Here is a 21,146-nt window from a genome sequence, read left to right on the forward strand (position 1 = left end):
TCCTTTCATAGGGTCCTCCTGAGTTACCTCTTAGCTTCGCTGTAGCTCTCTTCTGGGCCTGAGAACCAGGACTCCTGTAGCGTCCTAAAGTGAACTTTCCTCAGTGTCTCTATTTTGCCTTGATCTTGCCTCTGGGGGCTCTCAATGCCTCCAGGAACACTGCTAAGACAAAAATGGAAAATCCAAATTTTCAGATCTCTCCAAGCTCACAAGGTACAAAGACAAGGTTGGCTCTTGGAAAAATGTAACATTCTCTGCAATATCACTCACGCCTTCCCTTCCATTTGCGGCCATCCAGTACAGCAAAATTTTTGCTGTTAGAATCCCTTCTGTTTTTCATTTCAGTCTTCAAATCAAGCCCAGTACAATTCCTAATTGATTATGGACCAATTCATTTTGGACACACCAAGTTTACACCTTCCAGTGAGGTTCTATAATTCTAAAATTCAACAATAAATCTTCTCACCTGATAAAAGTGTTAGAGTAAAAAAAAAAACACCTTGTGAATCATATAACTTAGGTTGGGGTAGAAGGACACAAGGAATATTCTACATACTGGAAGACAAAAAGGAAGATGTGGTGAACTATTGTTTCAATGTAATAAAAAAACAAACTATCTACCTACAGTTACTTATTCGGTGTCACCTCGATCAAGCTAACAGAATTATTTTACACTGCTAGGAAAAATAATAACAAGATTTCATTTGGAAAAGGTCAAGATTTTCTTTGAAATTCTTTTCTTTGAAATTAATAATTTAATTGTCCTGGAGACAAATTAATAAAGAAATAAAGAAAAATTGGAATGAATTCTTAGCACTACCACATCTCATGCTGACAAAACAATAATCATCAAAATTATTTGATACTGATTAAAAAAAAACAGAGAATTTGATCAATGGAACAGCTTAGATGGAAAACATACACAAGCAATAAACACAGCAGCACAGAATCCAATTAACTCAAAGATCTCAAATACTAAGGTAGTTAATATCAAAGTGGGGATGGCTTGGGGTGGGGGAGAGGGAGTTACTTGGAAAACAGGAAGCCAATCCAAAATAAATTGCATATTTATACTCAAATTAGACATAAAAGGTGACATTCTAATTACATTAAAGAGGAAAGATTATCTTTCACATCTATGGAAAGGGGAAGAATTTGTGACCAAACCAGGAATAGTAAAGATTAGAGAAAACAAAATGAACAGTTTTTATTATATAAAATTTAAAACTTTTTGCACAAACAAAACCAATACATTTCAAATTAGAAAGCAAACAGTTAATTGGGTGGGGGGAATTTTGCTCAAAGTTTCCCTGATAAAAATTCTCATATCCAAGATACATAAAGAACAGATTCAAACATAAAAACAAGAGGTATATAATAAATGATCAAAGGTTATAGATTAAAAATTTTCAAAGGAAGAAAGTTATCAATGAATATATGAAAAGTGTTCTACATCACTGATAATTGGAGAAATGTAAATTAAAATAACTTCCAACTCACCCATTGGGTAAAGATTTTTTTAAAAAGAAAAGAAAGAAAATCACAGTTGTTAAAGAGGCCATGGGGGGAAGGGCACACTAATGCACTCTTAGAGGAGTTGTAAATTATTATAGCCATTCTGGAAAATAATTTGGAAATATGGCCTCAAAGTCACTAAAATATGTATCCCTCTCCCACCCCCTGCCTTTTTTTCTTTATTTAGAACTAAATACAAAATAAGAAAAGAACAAAATAGAAAAAGACAGGAAAATAAAATTAAAAACAGAATAAAATATTGTCATGTGCCCTACAGAACACCAAGGAGGATTCAAAATTTGTAACAATAAATTTCAATTTCAATAAAGCATGTATAATAGAAGAGATTACATATTCATGACTGCCCATCTTTTCCTTGTAGGTTTGTTTGATAGGTAATATAGATGGATATAAATATTGGTAATATGTATTCATATCCATACACATACACATAAATATATCTATATACAGAGACATATGTATCTACATGCATATATATACATATGCATTTATTTATGTAGACATGTATCTAAAACGATATTAATATAGCTGACATGATGTCGAGTTCTCTCTTGATTGAATCTTTGTTTGACTTTGAGACCAATGATTAACAGCCCTCCATTTTCCCCCAATGAATTCTACTCCTGCTCCTTCTTATAGTGTTTGTGTAAATCTATTATTTTCTATCCCTGCAAATTCTTCTATTTTAATTCTACTCTGTAACTTATCTTGCTATTATTTAATTTGCTCCCACCCATGGATCCATCCCTTATGTTCTCCTTCTCCCATCTTTTCCTTCTATCTTTGTCCCATTCTTGTTAATATACACAACTTATCCCATTCCCAATAATCTAAACACCCTTCTTCACCCTACCTTATCCTATGCCACCCCTTGCCTCCTGTTTTACCACTGTCCCATTAATCTATACACCTTGCCCCACTTTCATAATTCTATATATCCTTCTATTATCCACATTATCATAGTCTCTGCTCCCTTTACAGATTTTGGAGGGTGCCATACCCTTTGGGGTATGTGTATACATACCTCTGTGTTCTTTCTCTACAACTTATTCATATGGCATGTTTACAATTTTTACCTTTTCCTAGACAGTTTTGCTTTTTCAGTCAAATGATACTCACCCCTGATCCAATCTTTCTTTTGAGCTATCCAATTACTGATGTCAGTTTAAAAAATATGGTAGATATTTTTACATGTAAAACAAAGTAAGTGTGTCCTTGTTGAGCCTCTTGAAAATTAGTCTTTGATGTTGACTCTCATATATTAAATTTTCTATCCAGTTCTGGTTTGGTTGAAACAAAGTCCTGAAAGTCTGTGAGTTCAATAAATGTCCATTCTTTTTTGTTCAATAGTATGATTACTTTTGCTGAATATATTTTTGGCTACAGGCAAGCCTAATTCTTTTGATTGTCAATATAGATCATTATATAATATAGATTATTCCTGGACTTATAGTCTTTTATTGTAGCTTACTGATAAATCTTCTACAACTCTAACTGTAGCTCCAGCATATTTAATTTTTTTTGTTTCTTGATTTAGCAATAATATTGTTATGTGTTTTCCATGTAGGATCTCTTTGAGGTGGTAATCAGTGGATTTTTTCTATTTCTACTTTCCACTCATGTTCTATCACTCCAGGACAATTTTCTTTGATTATTTCTTGCATTATTATGTCAAGGTTCTTTTGTTGGTCACAGCTTTCAGGTAATTGGATTATTCTTATATTTTCTCTTCTTGATCTGTTCTTCAAATCTGCTGTTTTTCTTATGTTTCATATTCTGTTCCATTTTTTCATTCTTTATAATTTATGTTATTTCTTGAACTCTTACAGCTTCACTGGCTTCCCCTTGGCCAATTCTAATTTTCAAAGAGTTATTTTCTTTTTTTTAAGACTCAATCTCCTTTTCTAGTTGGTTAACTTTTTTTTCATATCTTCTTGCTTTTCTTGAATTTTTTTTTAAATTTTCCCTCAATTTCTCTCATTTGATTTTTGAAGTCTTTTTTTGAGTTCTTCCACAAATTCTCTGTGGTGGGGAGACATTTAATATTTACTCTTTGGGGTAAATGAAGCTGTCTGTTTTTGTTTTGTTTTGTTTTGTTTTGTTTTGTTTTTACTTCAAGGTTCTCCTTTGAAGATTAATCCTGGTTTTCCCTATTCCCATAATAAGTTTCCGTGGTTGGGGCCCTTCTTCTCTGCTGGTTCATTTTTTTTATAAGGAGAAGCATTAGTGTAAATACCTCTAATCATGGAGGGGGGGGGATGGTGCTACTGGCTTTGCTTCAGCTGTCCCGTCTGACCCAGAACCCCAAACTAAGAAGTCCCCCCTCGTGCACTCAGCCGGGAGCCTCCCTGGCCTACTCCTTCCCTCCCGTCTCAACCGCACAGCCCCTCCCAGTGTTCCTAATCAGCCGAGACTCCCTCAGTCTGAGCATGCTCAGACCCTGCCCCTCACTCCGCACGTGGCCGTCAGCCAGATGAACGTTCACATGCTTCTTGCTGAGACTTCCGCCAAACTCAGGCAGCCTCAGGGCTCTTCATTTGGTGTTTCCGCTAGGCTAGCCTGGACGTGGTTACGCTTCACACGGGTTAAACCCCTTGGTCTGGCATCTCTGTTGGGGCTTCTGGGGTTGTCCCAGGAGGACCCCCATTCTGTCCCAAGTCTTCTTTGTTTTTCACCCCACTATGTTTCCCGGACAAAAATTTTGTTTTGTTTTGAGAGAATATCTGGAGAGTCTGGACTGTTCTGACCCGCTCCACCATCTTCCCAGAATCCTCCCTCAATGTGCAACCTTTTTAACTACCACTACTAGCCATTTACCTCCTGGAGAACAGCTTTTTTTGAATTATCCAAGAATCAGAAACTGAGGGGTTGCCCATCAAACTGGGAACAGCTCAACAACTTATAGCATATAAATGTCATGAAATCTTATTTCACTGTAAGGAATGACCAAATAAACAGAAAAATCTAGGAATAGTTGTATAAATGAATGCCAAAGCTAGGGAGATCAGGATAAGAGATGGCCCCTGAGCTAAGCCTTGAAGGGAGCCTTGAATTCTAAAGAGACAGAGGTAAAGAAAAGAGGAACAGAGGGAAGGAGGAGGGGAAAACATTGGGAGGGAGGAGGGAAAAGAAAGGAAAATGAAGGAAGGGGAGGGATGCAGGAAAAAAGGGAGAAACAGAGACAGAGAGAAGGCAGAAAAAGAAGTGGCGAAGGAGACACAAAAAGAGAGAGAGGTGGAGGAGGGAGGGAAACAGAGACAGCGAGAAAGAGATGGGGAAAGAAGACAGACACAGAGAGACAAGATTGAGAGTTTCAGGCACTCCAAAAACTGTTCAAGATCAAAAATCAGTAGAAAGGTGAGTTCCACTGATACTTATTAAATTTGCAACAATTAGATTCATAAGGAAGTCCCATCACTTTTCTGAGGTTTAGTGTCCTTATTATTATGTGAGATAATTTCAGCACCTACCCTGATAGCAGTGGTAAAAGAACCAAATGGGATATTTGTGAAGCACCCAGCAAACCTGAAAGAACTACATAGATGTGAGCTGTTATTAAAGTTTAAGTCTACACAGAAGAAAATAGGACTCTTGAAAACTGGTCCACTGGGCCAGAATTGGCACATGTTGTGCATTTGCTATGATCTAATTGGATTTGAAGTTAACATACTTGGACAGTTGGAAGGATGTGTGATCTCAGGGGAGTGAATCCTCTCTTTACCCATGCAGACTGCAGTTTATCCACCCCTTCTCATCTTGTGTGATTCTTGCTCATGTCTTTCTGTAGTTCCACCCAATAGTCTTTCTTGGCTTCTTTTAGCCTTTGGGGTATACCAATGTAGAACCTGGGATCTTGAGTTATCACTCACCTTTTCTACATGAACAGCCTCTCACACCCTTTTTCCTCCTTTCCTTAATAATGTCTCATATGTCACTTCTTCTATGTCATCATTCCAGTAAAAGGCATTTATTAAGGGCCTAGTGTGTGCGAGGCATGTCTGAGGCCCTGAGAACATAAAGACAAGAATGAAACAGTCCATGCACTCAAAGGGTTTATCACTGGGGAGAAAGCACACAACCATATAATTATATACAGGAAATCTATAAAATCAATACAATGGGGAGTTCAGCATCTAAAGGTATCAGGAAGGGCTTTGTGGAGGAGCTGGTACTTGCCTGAGCTAATTCTTGAAAGATGAAGTGTAACATGAGATAAGGGCAAAAGTGAAGCCAGAGAGACTTCTAAGCTCAAGAAGAATCAGAATGACTAAAAAGACTGTTGCGTCCCTGACAAAAACAAGAGAGTTGGGGGGGGAAAAGTGAATTTGTAATATCTACCCATTCTACCGGCGTCCTTTAGGTCACTGGCCATTTTGATTCTTCTAAGAGTGTAGTGTGCCATGATTTGTGACTGAATATGACCAGGAAAGTATTGATGTTAAAGAGATCAGCTTTTGTGCTAAGCCATTACTTTGGGATCACCGAAAATACTGAGCAATTTCCCAAATGTTGTTCAGCCCATTCTCCTCAACCTGCTTGCTAGTTAACTCCTGGGTCCAGTTCATAGTCTGTATATCAGAATCTCAGCAATTGGTATTTTTCATGCCCTTGGAAGGCCACCCTGCTAAAATGGTGGCATTTTATCCTGACAGCTCATAAAGCACACCCATTTTCACCAAAGCCAAGCAAAGCACAATTTACACAACATAGTGAATCCAGGCAACCCCATATTATTTGCATCCCAGTCAGATAGTCAATGGTCTCACAGTTCTGCCAGGGTAACCATCTGTGAGTATGAATGTATTTATCTCTATGTGTGTTTATCCGTGTATGTTTGTCCATGTGTATATGTGTGTGTGAGTAATGTCTTTTAGAGAGGCAGCATAGTGTAGAAAAAAGAGAGTTGGTAGTACCTAGATTCACACATTCTGGCTGTGTGATCTTAGGAAGGCACTGAACACCTCTGTGGCCCAGTCAACATTCAGACTTTCAGTTACAGACAAGTAGCTGATCTGCATCTGTGGAAGGATTTTTCACATGTGAAATCCCATGTACTGATGAAATCATAGGTATGGAGAAAGATAGAGCTAGAGATATAATATGGACAAAAAATGTGGATTTATATGTATATCTATATAAAGATATGCAAATATGTGTGTACATATTGTATATGCACAAAACATACATACTTGTATGATATAACTGTGCTACAACAATACAATATACACCTGTGTACATATGTGGACTTATAGGCACATACTTCTGTAATACACATGAACATGTAATGTTTATACACATTAATAATATGAAGCATTGTGATATGTCTGCACATGTATGGTATAACACGTGGACACATAGTGTGTGTGTGTGATATATGTGCACTACAGTATGCCTTGTTATATTTTTGCATGTGTGGCATGTGTATAAATATGACAGGTGTTTTATATGTGTAAATACACATGTGTGGTGTATATGTATATGTGTATATATACTGTATGTGTGTGTGTATGTGTGTGTATATATACACTGTATGCATGCATGTTCATATATACCTATATCTCTTTGGATGGGAACCTTAGGCAAGGCCCTTAACCTGTAGATGGTGGAGCCAACTGTCTAAAACTCTGAAGTTACAGAAAACACAGCCAACATGGGCTTGTGTACATTTGGGGAAGGAGTCTTCACAGTGAGAGCTTCCAGAACTGGTGAAATCACAGGTCTGGACTAATACATACATATCTTTGGAAAGAAATCATGCTTCGCAATCTTCCAAGTCAGCCAGGTTATAGGCCTGAGTGCACTTGTAATTGCTGGTCACCCCAGCCTGCAAAGTCCCATTGGGATTCACACTTCATTTGCCACTGGTACTAATGTAACTGTTGGCCACTAGTGCCATTATTAGTGCTGCTGGATTATCCCAGTAGGATGCCACATGTCATCAGCTGCCTGCCCTCCAACTGAATGCGTTGGGTAAATCAAATGCTAGCCGAGGGCTGACAACTGCGACAGCTCATGTACCATCTGGTCATTGCCAATGGCGACACAAAGACCAAGTCCAGGACCTGTGCTGAGAGCAAAAGACTGAACGGGGGAGCATTGATGAAACATTTAGTGTGGGATCACAAGTTTAAGGAGAAGATGCCCTAAGTACACTGTGTGCTGCACTACAGATATAAACCCAAAGAAGATAATGACCCTCCTCTTGAGCACTTACTGTCCCATCGGTCTGAATTCATGATACCAAATAGCCAAGCTCTGAGAGAGCATCTAATGACAGTCCTCTAAAATCTTCTATTTCATTATGGGATTTATCCCATATCCTCCAGATATCCAAGGGCAAGGTGACCTCCCCCTCCAACACCTCTGACCTTATTTCCCAGAATGATGACAAGAAAAGAAATCCCAGCTTACAAGAAAGGTCTGCTCCTTGCCAGCTCTGAAACTCATATCTGGAAACTGCACATAGGGTACCTCACCTCTCTCCTGTTGGACTCAGTTCATGGAGGGCAAGAACGATATTGCTTTTTATCTTTGTGCCATTAACAGCTAAGCGTGCCTTGCATGTAACAGGTTGATAAATATGCGTTAAATAGAATTAAATTAATATGAGATTAAGCCTTATGTTTCTGACAATATCTTCATCAGCAAGGAGGCCAAGCAGCGGGCCTGCTTCCCTGCCATGCCGGAGCACGAAGTCAACCTTTGGACAAACTGGTACCTTCCAGGAGTGCAGCATAGAAGCAGAAACTGCTACACTTTGACCTCAGGATGATCTGATACCCATGATTCTAGCTGTCTGGGGCTCAGTTTCCTCAACTACAAAATGGAAATAGAATTATAGCATAGAATTGGGAGGCTGCAAACTTAAAAGTTTTGATCTAAGAGTCAGTCTCAGTAGCTAGAAGGAAAGCGCTTTATAGATACAAATGCACCATGGGGATATGAGATATTATCATTATTGTTGTTATTATTATTTAGGTATACATAAGTAATTATACTATCATTATGTGTATAATATATGAATATGAGCTCTTTTTGTCCTTAGTATTTTATTATTCTCATCATAATTATCATTTTGTAACTATAAAGTGCCATATGGATATAAGCTATTATTATAATTGTTATCATCATCATTGTTTTATAGATATGCATTATCATACCAGTATGAGCTACTATTATTACCATCATTATTTCATAGATATGCATATGCCATATTAATAAGAGTTATTATTATCATCATCATTGATTTTATAGATATGAATTACCATGTGAATATGAGCTATTAGTATTATTATTAATATTCTGTGAATCCAAATTGAATATGAGAACATCATCCTTGTAATTATTACTATTTGGTAGAATTGAATGTACCAGATGAAGTGTTATTATTGTTATTATTATTATTGTAACTTTATAGATAAAACATCCATATAAATATGAGATAGTTATATTATTGCCATTATAATTACAAATGTGAATTGCCATATGAATATAAGCTACTATTCTTGTTGTTGTCTTCTAGACAGCTACCAAAGATAATCATACTAAATAAAGTGCATGTCTAATCATGTCAATCCCCTATTCAAGAATATTCAATGGTTTTTTTAATTACCGCTATGATAAAATATGAATTTCTCTGCTTGGTATTTAAAGAACTTCACACAGTGGCCCAGCCTACCCTTCCCAATTTATTTCACAATACTGTTACAATTCAACTGGAGTCTTATCAGTACCTGAAAAATCCTGTTCTGCCTCATTCTTTCACATCTAGAATGCTTCCTTCAGTGCAAAACTGGGAACCCATTCTCTCGTGAAGAGTTCCCTGAGATGCTCAGTATTCCTGCTTCAAAACCCTTCCCCCTCAATTTCTACCAGGATGATATTATTCCCATCCAGTCTTATCTCTTCATCATAAATCTTCCCATCTAGACAACAGGATGAAGTAGTCAATGCACTGGATCCGGGAGCCGGGGGTCTGGGTTCAAGTCCAGCCTTTGCCATTTGGTTCCCTATGTGACCTTGGGCAAGTAACTTTCCCTTCCCTTTCAGCTTCCTCTTCCATTAAACAAGGGGATAGGACCAGAGAGTCTGTGAAATCACTTCTAAGTCTAGATGTAGCATCTGGGATATTCACACAACAATCCTGTGACATATATCCTAAATATATGAGATATTCTTCCTACCAATTTCCTGAGCATACACATACACATATATAAGCACACATATATCCATACATGCACAGAGAGATATACACACATGTATATATGCATATACATATACACGTACATAAACACATACCTCCATATATACATGTACATATATACACACATTTCTATATATGTGCATATACATACATATGCATCCATATATACATATACAGATGTGCATTTATAATATACATATACTCCAAACACCTGCACATATATGCATGCATATGTACATACATACATACACACATATATACATGCACATGCAGGTGAGCCCTGGACACCCTGGGTGACATATTAGAAACTTATAATATTGTGTATTATAGCTACCTCTATGTATGTTTATCTGAAAATGATCTGGTGGTATTAATGGGCCATGAGCTCAGGATGAGCCAGCATTGGGAGGTAGCAACCCAAAGACTTGTGTACAGGTTGACAGTTTCTCTGGGCAGACCACATCTGGTATACTGCCTTCAGTTTTTGCTCAACACAGTTTAAGGACTATCACGATGGTGAAAGACTTTAAATCTGCTGGTGGAATTAGAAATGTTTAACCTAGAAAAAAAGAAGACTCAGAAAGACATGATAACTACCTTTGAATATCTGAAAGACTGACAAGTCTGATCACCGGCCATTATTCTAGATAGGGGGTCCTTTCTCATTATAGGTAGGATAAGATCTCCAATGAGGTTCCTCCAACTCTAAAATTCTGTGTGATTCTGGTTGCCTTCCAGGGCCTAGTAGGTCAGAGAAGCTCATCTCCAAGAGACTGAATTTTGGACCTTAGTACCTCATGAAACAAAGTAAAATACAAAACTGGCCTTAGTCTTAGGTGACTCCTTCCCACGTTGACAATAAAAATAGTGGTTTGCATCTTAGGTTCTCCAGATATTCTCCTTCCTAATTTGATTCTCACGACAACATTTTGAGATGGTTATCATGACAGCAATAAGTGAAACGAATGGGATTTCATCAATGTGGTCATTTTTCCCCTCCCCACCCAAGCAGATTACAACCCAATTCTAATTGAGCAGTCAAGTCTCAGAGAGTTCTCTGAGGCTCAAGGACATCCCATCATTTGGCCCAGATCACATAACTCAGAAAGATCAGGGGCAGCATTTGAACCTGTCTTCCTAACTAATTCTACCACTCTGTCCACTACACCATACTATCACCCAACTATAGTTAATTCCATTTATCAGATCATTCATTAGCTTGTGGAAGAGTAGAAGAGTGCTTTTTAATTCCAATTTAGCATATCTTTCCCACTCTTTGCTATATTAATTTGACACGTGAAAAAAAAGACAAAAGTGCTTAATGAAGAATTGTGACCCCTCCTTTGTTTATATAAAGTATAGTTTTCTTTTAAGATCAAGCTAGGATTTAACTTGAACTTTCTGTAACAATAATAAACAGAGTTCTATATTATGGTTTCTTGCTATGATATGAGTTCAAAGACAGTACATTGGTTTATGATTAGGGAGGGTCATGGTATCAGATATGTAATTCCACACAAGAAATCATGTAGAAGACATAGCTACCCTGAGTTATATATATAAATCTCAGGGTGTCCAAGTGCATTTTGAAAAAATGGAAAAGAATATGGAATTATGCTTTGGAATTAGAATTTAGAATTAATTTAGAATTAGAATGACGCTTTATACGATCATCACAAAGAGCAAGAAGGAATGTTAGAGACAATCTAGTCTATTATATAGTTGAAGAAACTGAGACCCAGAGAGAAATCACTTAGTACAACTGGGAATTGAACACAATGCTATTTCCTTGGCTCTACATCATCTCTTAGGAGAGCACTATTTTAATAGCTATGTGACCGTGACTGAGTCATGTAATTTATCTCAGCCTTAAATCATCTATAAAATGGGTATAATAACAGTACTTAAGCCACAGGGTTATTGTATGCTCAAGTAAGATGACCTATGGAAAGCACTTTGTAAATCTTAAAAGTACAACATAAATGTTTGTGATTACTATTACTATTAAGGGCAGGTAGGTGGGCCTGGAAGACACTTCTTCCTGAGTTCAAATCTGACCTCAGACACATATTAGCTGTTTGCCTCAGTTTCCTCATCTGTAAAAAGGGGACCCCAACAATGCTGTCTGATCTCTAGCCTCCAAGCTATGGTGAATGGCATTGTAGAGGACAATTAGCAGGGCTCAAGGGAAGAAATCTCTTATATGGTGAAGTGAAAGGTTTCTGACTAGCCCAGCTGCCCAGAGAAACAACCCAACAATAACAAAAAAAGCTGCAGATGCAGTGGAGATTCAACAGAACCAAGCTCTTTCTTTGGCCAAAGTTGAAGAACAGAGCTTGAAAAGGGACCAGAAATCAGTTTTTTGAGCTGCGGCAGGACAGGGCAATGGGGACATGGCCATTCTAACCCAGAATGCAGAAACTGAACAGAGTCTGCAACTGGCACAAAGTCCCAGAACTGAAATGACAAACACAAATAAATAACAACAAAAACTTTCTTAATACAATTGAAGAAATGTGGAGTAAGAGAAATCCAATTGGTAAACCAGAAGAGAGTTAATTCTACAAAGACACAGATGGAAGGAAAAAAAAGTAGTAGCCTACTGGGGCTACAAGAGTATGTAGAAGTATTAAGCAAGGAATTTTTTTTATTTGGAGCTCTTGAGTGGAAAAATTGGAATGATAAAAATTAGCTTAGAACGGAAAGTAGAAAATGCTACCAAAGTAAGGACTTGCAAGAAAAATAGAATGGAGAAAATGGAGATCAATAACTAGATTAAACAAGAAATAGTAAAAAATCAAAAAGATTTTTAAAAAGAAAATTACACACATTTATGCATGTACATATACATATATGTGTATTTATATATGTATATATATGTGTGTGTGTGTGTGTGTGTGTATGTCAATAATAGGCAACCTAGAAGGCAGGTTGAGGATAGATAATTAAGAAGTATAAGACTCCCTGAAAACCATAATCAAACTAAAAGCTGAATATCCTATTTCTGGGGATAATAAAAATAAAATGCCCTGAACTATAAGAATAAGGGGGCAAAGTAAAAATAGAAAAACTTCACCATTGCTATATAAAAACCAAACAACACCAATGAAAATTTATTTTTAGCCTCCCCCCGGAAATTTTTTAACAGCCCTAACTCTTCCTACAAAATGGAACGTGGATTTGGAATTCTCCACTGAAAACATACCATAAGCAGTATCTAGAGCTTCTAAGTCAAAAGAATTATGTACTCTGGGGAATCAGAAGTGTTTAAATACTAAAGAAACAGTCAGGATCACCCAAGATGATGCTGCAACTAATACGATAAGGTTAAAAAAAAGACTTAAAACAGAGAACAATTTATCCTGCAAAATTGAGTATGATCTTGGGGGGGAGGGAGGAATGGCTGGTTAAATGTGATAGTTTTCAAGATTCCTGATGAAAAGTACAGAGCTGGGGAAAATCCTTGAAATGCAAACAGACCATCCATCATAAAAATATATAATCCATCAAGAGCATCTGATAAAAGGACTCAAATGTAAATTGAGACTGAATAATACAATTCTAAAATGTGTGGGTCAAAGAATAAAACAGAAAAAGAAATAATTCTATCAAAGCAAATCAAAACAATTAGATAATATATACCATAAGTTTTTAAATGGAAGCAGAGTAGTCCTTAAGGGAAATTTCTATCTCTACAACAAAAGAGAGAAAAAAAAGCATTATCAGTAACTTGGATAGACAAGCATAAATAAAATAAAAAACAAACAGATTTTAAAATACAAAAAGCCAAAACCTTTTTTTCTACATTCTATGTATTATATCAATAAAAACTATATCAGTAAAAAAAATTAAAAAACAAATGTCTAAAGACAAATACTGAAAAGTCAGAGATAAATGAAAATGAGAACCAAAAAAACCCACCTTGAAATGATAAACATCAATCAAATAACACGTATTTATTAAGCGTCTACTACGTGCTAGGCACAAAGGATTCAAATGACAGCCTATCTCCTCACAAAGACTTCTGCACTGATCGTAAACAATTATTGGAGGATGAGATATATAAAAAAAAGATAGCCCTACCACCGAGGCAAGAAAACAATAGACACATACACTTCAACCGGACAAAAGGCAAGGACAGCCACGCAGAAAGCAAAGCGAATATTGCAAAATTTTAAAGAATCAACTTGCCTCCGAAGAAAAGCTAGGACCTTGCCTCACTCCTTTGTAGACTGTGGGAGGTGGGCGAGTGTGCACACCCACACCGCACACGTATTCAGACTTTTTCTGTGTTTAGATCAGGAATGCTGATTTTTCCCTTTTTTCTTTTCTTTCCTTTTTTTCTCCCTTTTTTATTCTTTCTTTGGTTGTTTTTTTTTTAAACATATTGTTTATTATATGGTATGGTTCTCTGAGAGGGGGAAGGAGAAAGGGAAGAATAATGAGGAAATCATCGTGATTTTTTAAAATCTAAAGATATACATTAAAAACTCATTTTTAAAAACAAACAAAAAATCATATAAAAACACATAAGAACTCTATTCTCATCATGGTTTCAAAGAAGACATTTGTTTATACTTGGGAGTGATCAAATTCACGGAAGATAAATTGATTTTGTTCTATGCCGATATACTCTGGACACTGATTGGATTGTAATGTTTTAAAAGAGAAATTTTATTAGTAGGCATTTTAACACTCAAACCTTATATGCCTCCATGGCAACGGATTCACAATGATTTAGAAACACAAATGAAAGCCTGTCCATTAACCTCCCTCCTAACAAAAAAAAAAAAAAACTTCTGTCCTCCAGCACGTCTCCAATATTGAATGATTAATTGACTGAATTAATGTCTTCTATATTAAAATGTTAGTGCTTTGTTGGCAGGGTTTATGATTTGCACCTTGTATTGTATGCCCCATCCCATGCTGGTTTAGTATGTGTGTGTGTGTGTGTTGTGTGTGTGTGTGTGTGTGTGTGTGTGTGCAGGCGCAGACAGCTATTGCCATGATTTTAAAAATCAGCAACGGACATATGGAAATTGAAACAAGTCAAACTGAATATAAAGCATACTTTTGTGGATCAAATTCTATTAGAAACATTACTTTTCTCCTTAAAATGATTTTTTGCTGGAGGAATATGAACTATTATGCCCACCTATGTTTTTGAGCTCATAGGTTTAGTGTTGAAAGGGTTAGATAGATATTAAGGCCCCCTCATTTTATAGAAAAACTGAGGCCCAAAGAAGTTATTAAAGGACATGACTAAACTCACAGTTATTTTCAGAGCCTGAATTTAAACTCAGGAACTCCATTATTTTTGAAGATTGGAATTTATATATCGGGTTCAGTTCATTTATTTATTTATTTATTTTTGGTCAAGTGAGATTTCTTAAATGAAAGGTTTTTCGAATGAGACAGCCCATGCTGAATCTCAGTGTCAAAAGTCATTCCCAGCTAAATCTCAGTTTCTTCATTTATAAAACAGGGGTTAGAAGAGCAGGTATCTCATAGTGCTATTGTGAGGTTCAAAATTAAAGCATAAAAAGTGCTTTGGAAAAAGTTCAAGTAAATAAAAACAATTTGTCCATTTAAAATAGTGCAGAAGAGAATAAATAGCAGAGCTTTATCCTTAAGGCCACTTTGTTTGCCAGTACATTGTTAATGTTAATAGGTCTGTTATACAATGTGAGTTATTATTTTTCATTCTCACAAGGCCAACTAAAGAGCTTTTCCATGCACTTTGTCTATCAAAAAATTATTTTTTAAAAAAATGTCTTTTGTTGTAGCAAAATAAAAGTGCAGAAAAATCCATGAGAAATATTCTTAAAGCAGATCTTCATTTATCAGTTGAGATACTTCCATTAAATCAGATATGCCCCTTAAGACTGTTTATACTTAAAATTTGGAAGAGAAGAATGAAATATCCAGATAATTCTTTTTTAAATTCATTTTTAAATTTTGAGTTTCATATTCTTGTCCTCTCTCCAGTTCCTTTTCCACCTATTAGGGCTAGCCATTTCAGATTTTTTTTTCATTCATTTCTTTATTTTGCGTTACAAATTCCCTCCCTCCTCCCTTCAGTTCTCTCCCCCCCCCCCCAATTAAGAAGGCTAGAATTTTCAGATCATTTTTTAAAACATTTTTAAAATTCCCTTATTCAAATACTTCCTCCACCTATCAAGGCCAGCTTTTTCAGATTTTTTTTAAACATTTAAAAAAAATTTTGAGTTTCAATTTCTTTCCCTTTCTCAAGTTATTCCCCTACCCAATAAAGCCAGTATATTCAGACGTTTTGTTTCTTTTTTCTTTTTTTTTTTTACATTCATTTTTAAATTTTGAGTTCCAAATTTCCTTTCTCCCTCCAGCCCCTATCCCATCCTTTGAGAAGGTCAGACTTTTCAGGTAATTTTTAAAAAACATTTTAAAAAATTTTTGGAGTGTCAATTTCTTTCCCTTTTAAGTTACTCCCCTACCTATTAAGGCCAGCCTTTTTAGGTGTTCTTTTCTTTCTTTTTTTTACATTCATTTTTTAAAATTTTTGAGTTCCAGATTTCCTTTCTTCCTCCAACCCCTATCCCACCTTTGAGGTGGCCAGACTTTTCAGGTAATTTTTTTAAACATTTAAAAAAACAATTGACTTTCGATTTCTTTTATTCCAGTCCCTCTGGACTGGAGGGAAGAGGTAGTCCCTCTACCACCTACTGAGGCCAGCCTTTTCAGATATTTTTCCTTTTTTTTTTTTTTAAACTTCAGTTTTAAATTTTGACCTCCAAATTCTCCATTACCTCCAATCCCTCCCCGCTACCTGCTAGAACAGACCAGCCTTTCCTGATAATTCTTTGTTCTTTTCTTTTCTTTTTTTACAATATTCATTTAAAAATTTTGACTTCCAAATCCTCTCCCTCCCCCAGTAGTGCAGCAAGCCAGTCTTTTCTGATCATTTAAAGGAAAAACCAAACCAGACCTCTTGCCCTTCTGCCTCATTATTTTTTTCTGGTGAACATTTGGGGCTCCTGGGCTTGGCTGTGCCAGATTAAAACTGGGGATGAAGTCTAGGTGTGAAGTTTTAAATCCCCCCCATTTTTTGGCTGCCATCACGAGTAAGTGAGGGCTCTTCTTGGTCTTGGTGAGTGGAGAACGCTTTTGTAAGAGTTGGATTTGCCTGCTCAAAGGGTAAAGGAAAATTTGAGGTACATAAACCTCATTCCCATATGTAGGAGGCAAAGTGGGGCTATTAGTGAATAGGTTTCCTCGGGGTGGCTAATTTCTCACCATTGTTTCTTACTGTAAATGATGGGGTCTGGGAGACAGAGGACCCGAGTTCGACTCCCCAAATTAACCTGCTACTTACCTGAATTGAGCAAATTACTTCATCTGTTTTGGGGGGATTTTTTTGGTTTCTTTTGTTTTGTTTTCCTCTTGTAAAATTCAAGAGGGTTGAATTCAAGGAGACAGAAATCCTTTCCAGGTCTCGGTCTATTCCATGGATTTTTAAATGTTCATTTTTACTTCCTGAATCTCCAAGTCTATAATGAACGATGGACAGCCCATGACAATGATCACTTAATTTGTCTGGCCGGTACCCTGAATCTCAGGACCGGTGCCGAGTAACAGAGTTAGCCCTGTTAGGTGACAGAACCAAATAAATGAGGTTTTCTTCCAGCGACGATAATGACGTTGGTGTAAAAAGACCTGGGGCGTCAGAAAGGGACCCAGGGCAAACCGGCAAGTCAATGAACGTCACCCTCCAGGCTTGGGGAATCTCCATCCGGAAAGACACAATGACCACTTTTAGGTCGCAGAAGTAAAGACGAATTTCATTTAGGGCACAAAAAGGCATCTGGAAAGTCCCAAATTATGATAATAGGACGAAGAGTACCCACCAGCTAGGAACACCCCACCACCACCACCACCAGCTGGGTGCAAACTTGGATGGTCATTCCAGCTGGATCTAACAATGCATTGCCAACGGCTAATTAGCAGTCAAAAAACTGCGGGATCCGCGAGCTGCATTCAGTCCGCGGCTGCCTGGCAACCAAATTGCGGGAAAAATTGACTGCAGCCGGGGAGAAAAATCGGGGCTGAGACCAAACCCTACGACCGGGGAGGGAAAATACGCGAGGTACAATCCATTTTTAAAGGAGGGAACGAGGGACACGGCAGTCCCCGGCACAGTGCACAGAAAACGGCTCAAATGAAGACGTGGCCCAGCATTTATTTCTATCAGTCAGGGGTCCCGTCTAGGTTCCCCCAAACGCCAGTGACAAAGGACCTTCCGGCCTAGATTTCTAAAGCCTCGGACCAATCCCACAATCCTTCCTTTTTTTTTTTTTTTTTTTTTTCTGGTTGGGCCAAGTTTTAGCGCTAAGGAGAGGTAGGGAAGAAGGTTGTTAACAGAACGTTTCAAGGGATTATACCTAGAAGCTTTGGGCCGAAAGCGAGAGGGAGAAACTGATTTGGGCTCGGGTTTTTGTTTTTGTTTTTTTTGCATTGGAATGAACCCCGAATGCCAGGGCCCAGAACAAAGGGATGAACAAAAAAGGATCAATTGAACCGACTGATAAGGCTGTTGGGGTGGGGGGGGAGAGTCGTGTGTAGCTTAAACCCCGAGAAAGGGATCGGATTAGCAAATTTTTTAAATATATAATGGGGAGGAAGCAGAAAAGAAACGCAAAGTCACAGAATACAATTCAATGCACGAAAACTTTTATTAAGCACCTTAGTGAGTTCAGGTGCTGGGCAACCTAGCTTTGGGAGGAAGGGGAGGGGAGAAAAGGGGCGAAGAAAGGGGAGAAAGCGGAGGAAAAGGGGAGAAAAGGGAGAAGGTAGGAAGAGGGGGAGAGGAAGGGGAAGGGGGAAAGGAAAGGAAGGAGGAAGAGGGGGGAGGAGAGGAAAGGAGGAAGATGGGGGAGGGAAGAGGAGGAGGAGTTGGTATGCTCTGCTAGAAAAAGCGGGCCGGAGCTGGGATTAGTGGAAATGGGGCGATGGGAGTCAACGGCTCGGAGGCGAAGTCGCTGCAGCCAGGGCCTCCTCGGGTCTTGTAGTCTCCTCCTCCCGACTCTGCTCTCTTTGCTCGTCTGCTGCCGACCGCCACCGCTTCGCTAGGGCCCCAAGCTAAGAGAAGCCTGTAAAGGGGTACAGGCTGGGTGTGAGGCTGGTGACCCGGAGCCCGGTCGGGGTTGGGGACGGGAAGGGAACCGGAGCCGAGTTACGATGGGACACCCACGAATTTACCGGGGCCCTGGAGGTTGAATTGGGAGGCGGGGCGCGCTCTCCAGGCCCCCGCCGCTGCTCACACGACCTCGAAATGCACCACCAGCTCCTCCTGGGGCCGAACACGCACGTGCTGCATGGCGCGATGGGCGTCCTCCGCGATGTGGATGGCCTCTTGTACGTCTGCGAAGGGTACCTGCGCGTCGGCCAATACGCGGTGAGGGTGGTTGGTAAGAGTTGGAAGCGGCGCGGGCGGGGCCTCTTTCTTCTTCCAGTAGCTCCGTAGCCTTTCCCGAGAGGTTCCTCTGCTGCAGCTGCTCCCGTCCCGTGCGCAGCTCCCGTCCCGGACGCCTCCGCTCACGGAGGGCCGATTGAGCTTGGCCAGCCGGTTGTGATACAGCCGGGCTCGATCCAAGCATTCGTGGGGGCCCAGGCGCTGCGACTGGGCCGCGGCCACGTCGATAATGCTGCTGGCAGTCTTGGCCAGGATGGACTTGAGGATGGCCTCTTCGTCCTGATCATTTAAAGAGTTGGATATGGAGGCCCCGTCCGGCTCGCTGGGGGGTTCCAGCAAGCGTGCACACTCTTCCTCTGGGTCAGAGACGTCATCCTCTTCGCAGCTGCAGCAGCAGCTCCCCATGGCCCCTACTAGCCCGCTCCACCGACTGCTTCAGGATTGCTGAGGGCTGGTGATCCTGCCCCGGCCTCCCTCCCAGTCCAGCACGGCTTTACCTGGGCTCTGGGCGACCGGCTCCGCCACGTGCTCTGCCAGCTGGGCCCAGTGCGGCGAGCTCTCAGCTCCCCACAGGCACAACAGACTGCTGCCACGTGATTCAGAGGCGCCAAACGTACCCTCCACACATCGCGATGCTAGCCCAGCCCATTGGCAAGGGCAAAGGGGGAGAACGGGAGAAAGTTCAATAAAGTTAAGGCAAGGGGAAGAGTATTACCTCCAGAAATAGAAAGGACCAAAAAAAAAAAAAAAAAAAAAAAAAAAAAAAAAAAAAAAAAGACAACAGGAAATGAATAACTTCTAGAGAAAAACCTCACGGGGGCGGGGAGGGGGGAGAGAGACAAAAAGGGACAAGTTATCAAAGCATCATTCCTCTTTCCTTCCCTCCTCTTTCTCAACAAATTATCTGGTCCAGATTCAAAGTGGAATTTTGTCCCATCCTCCCGACATTTACTAATATATTTGATCATTTATTCGTGAATATTAATACCAAGCACGTATGAGATACATAATGTGCCGCAGGCACAATGCTGGCACTTGGCACCGGGGTCACAAGGAAAAATTTCACCAGTCCCTACTAACAAGGGATGCATGTTTCGTGACCCTAAAACTAAGAATCAGGGGTGGGCACCTATTAGAGGGAAAATAGAAATAAAAACAAATAAGTCAATAGAAATAAAAATAAATTAGTCAAAAGCAAAAGAAAACAACCCTGCTCACTGAAAAAGGTTTCTCTAGAGGGTTTCTGTTTTAACTTGCCCATGTTACAGAGGAGGAAAGTGAAATCCAAAGTGCTTCGTGAAGGGATTTGGCAGGGAGAGGAAGGAGAGGGGAAGGGGCCACAGCTAGTAAACAATATAGCTGAGAATTAAAACAGGCTTTCTAATACCCAGCATGCTGCCTGATGCAACAATTGTGCAGTAATTCTCAAAATAAGGGGAGGGATCCCAGTGGTCCTTGACATCCTTTCAGAGAGTCCACAAAAGTCAAAATGATTTTTAATTTTTATAAAACTACTAAGAGGTTTTAATTTCTCAAGGTTAACATCAGTGAATTTAACCCACTGAACAAGATGGGGGAGGGAGGAAAGCCTCAATAAATTTTAAGAGGGAGCTCTGAGACCAAAATGTTTGAGAACTGCTACCTAATAGACGGGGCTAGCTAGAAAAAGAGGATTCCCAGGAGACAGTGGAAAGAGCTTTTGATTTGGAGTCAGAGCACCTGGCTTTCAATTTTACCTCTACCTCTACCACTCCAACTGTTTGATATTAAAAAAGTGATTCCACCTCTCAGGGCCTTAGTTTCAAAACGAGGAGCCAAGAGAAAATGACTCCTCATGCACGGCAACAAGATTATATGATGTTCCATTCTGCTGGAGGTGGCTCTTTTCAACATCCAGGTGATTCAGGCCAGTTCCAATGGTCTTGTGATGAAGACAGCCATATACACCCAGAGAAAGGA

The 21,146-nt window shown here is 39.2% G+C and overlaps 1 protein-coding gene across 2 annotated transcripts; it reads right to left on the reverse strand.

Annotated features, from left to right (window-relative positions):
* Positions 1–18,428: 18,428 nt before the first annotated feature.
* Positions 18,429–19,910, reverse strand: LOC127543089 (ragulator complex protein LAMTOR1-like). Of its 2 annotated transcripts, none has more exons than XR_007949126.1 (2): positions 18,974–19,910; positions 18,429–18,864 (listed from the first exon to the last, which is right to left on the reverse strand). XR_007949126.1 is itself a non-coding variant. In XM_051969108.1 (2 exons), exons 1-2 carry the CDS (start codon positions 19,590–19,592, stop codon positions 18,841–18,843), a joined length of 534 nt encoding a protein of 177 aa, XP_051825068.1. In that variant the 5' UTR covers positions 19,593–19,910; the 3' UTR covers positions 18,429–18,840. The 2 variants fall into 2 exon arrangements, 1 of the variants encoding a protein (XP_051825068.1); XM_051969108.1 differs by having other exon boundaries at positions 19,083–19,910.
* Between the last annotated feature and the right edge of the window lie 1,236 nt (positions 19,911–21,146).

This window comes from Antechinus flavipes, chromosome X (assembly GCF_016432865.1).
Source record: "Antechinus flavipes isolate AdamAnt ecotype Samford, QLD, Australia chromosome X, AdamAnt_v2, whole genome shotgun sequence".
Lineage (NCBI taxonomy): Eukaryota > Metazoa > Chordata > Mammalia > Dasyuromorphia > Dasyuridae > Antechinus > Antechinus flavipes.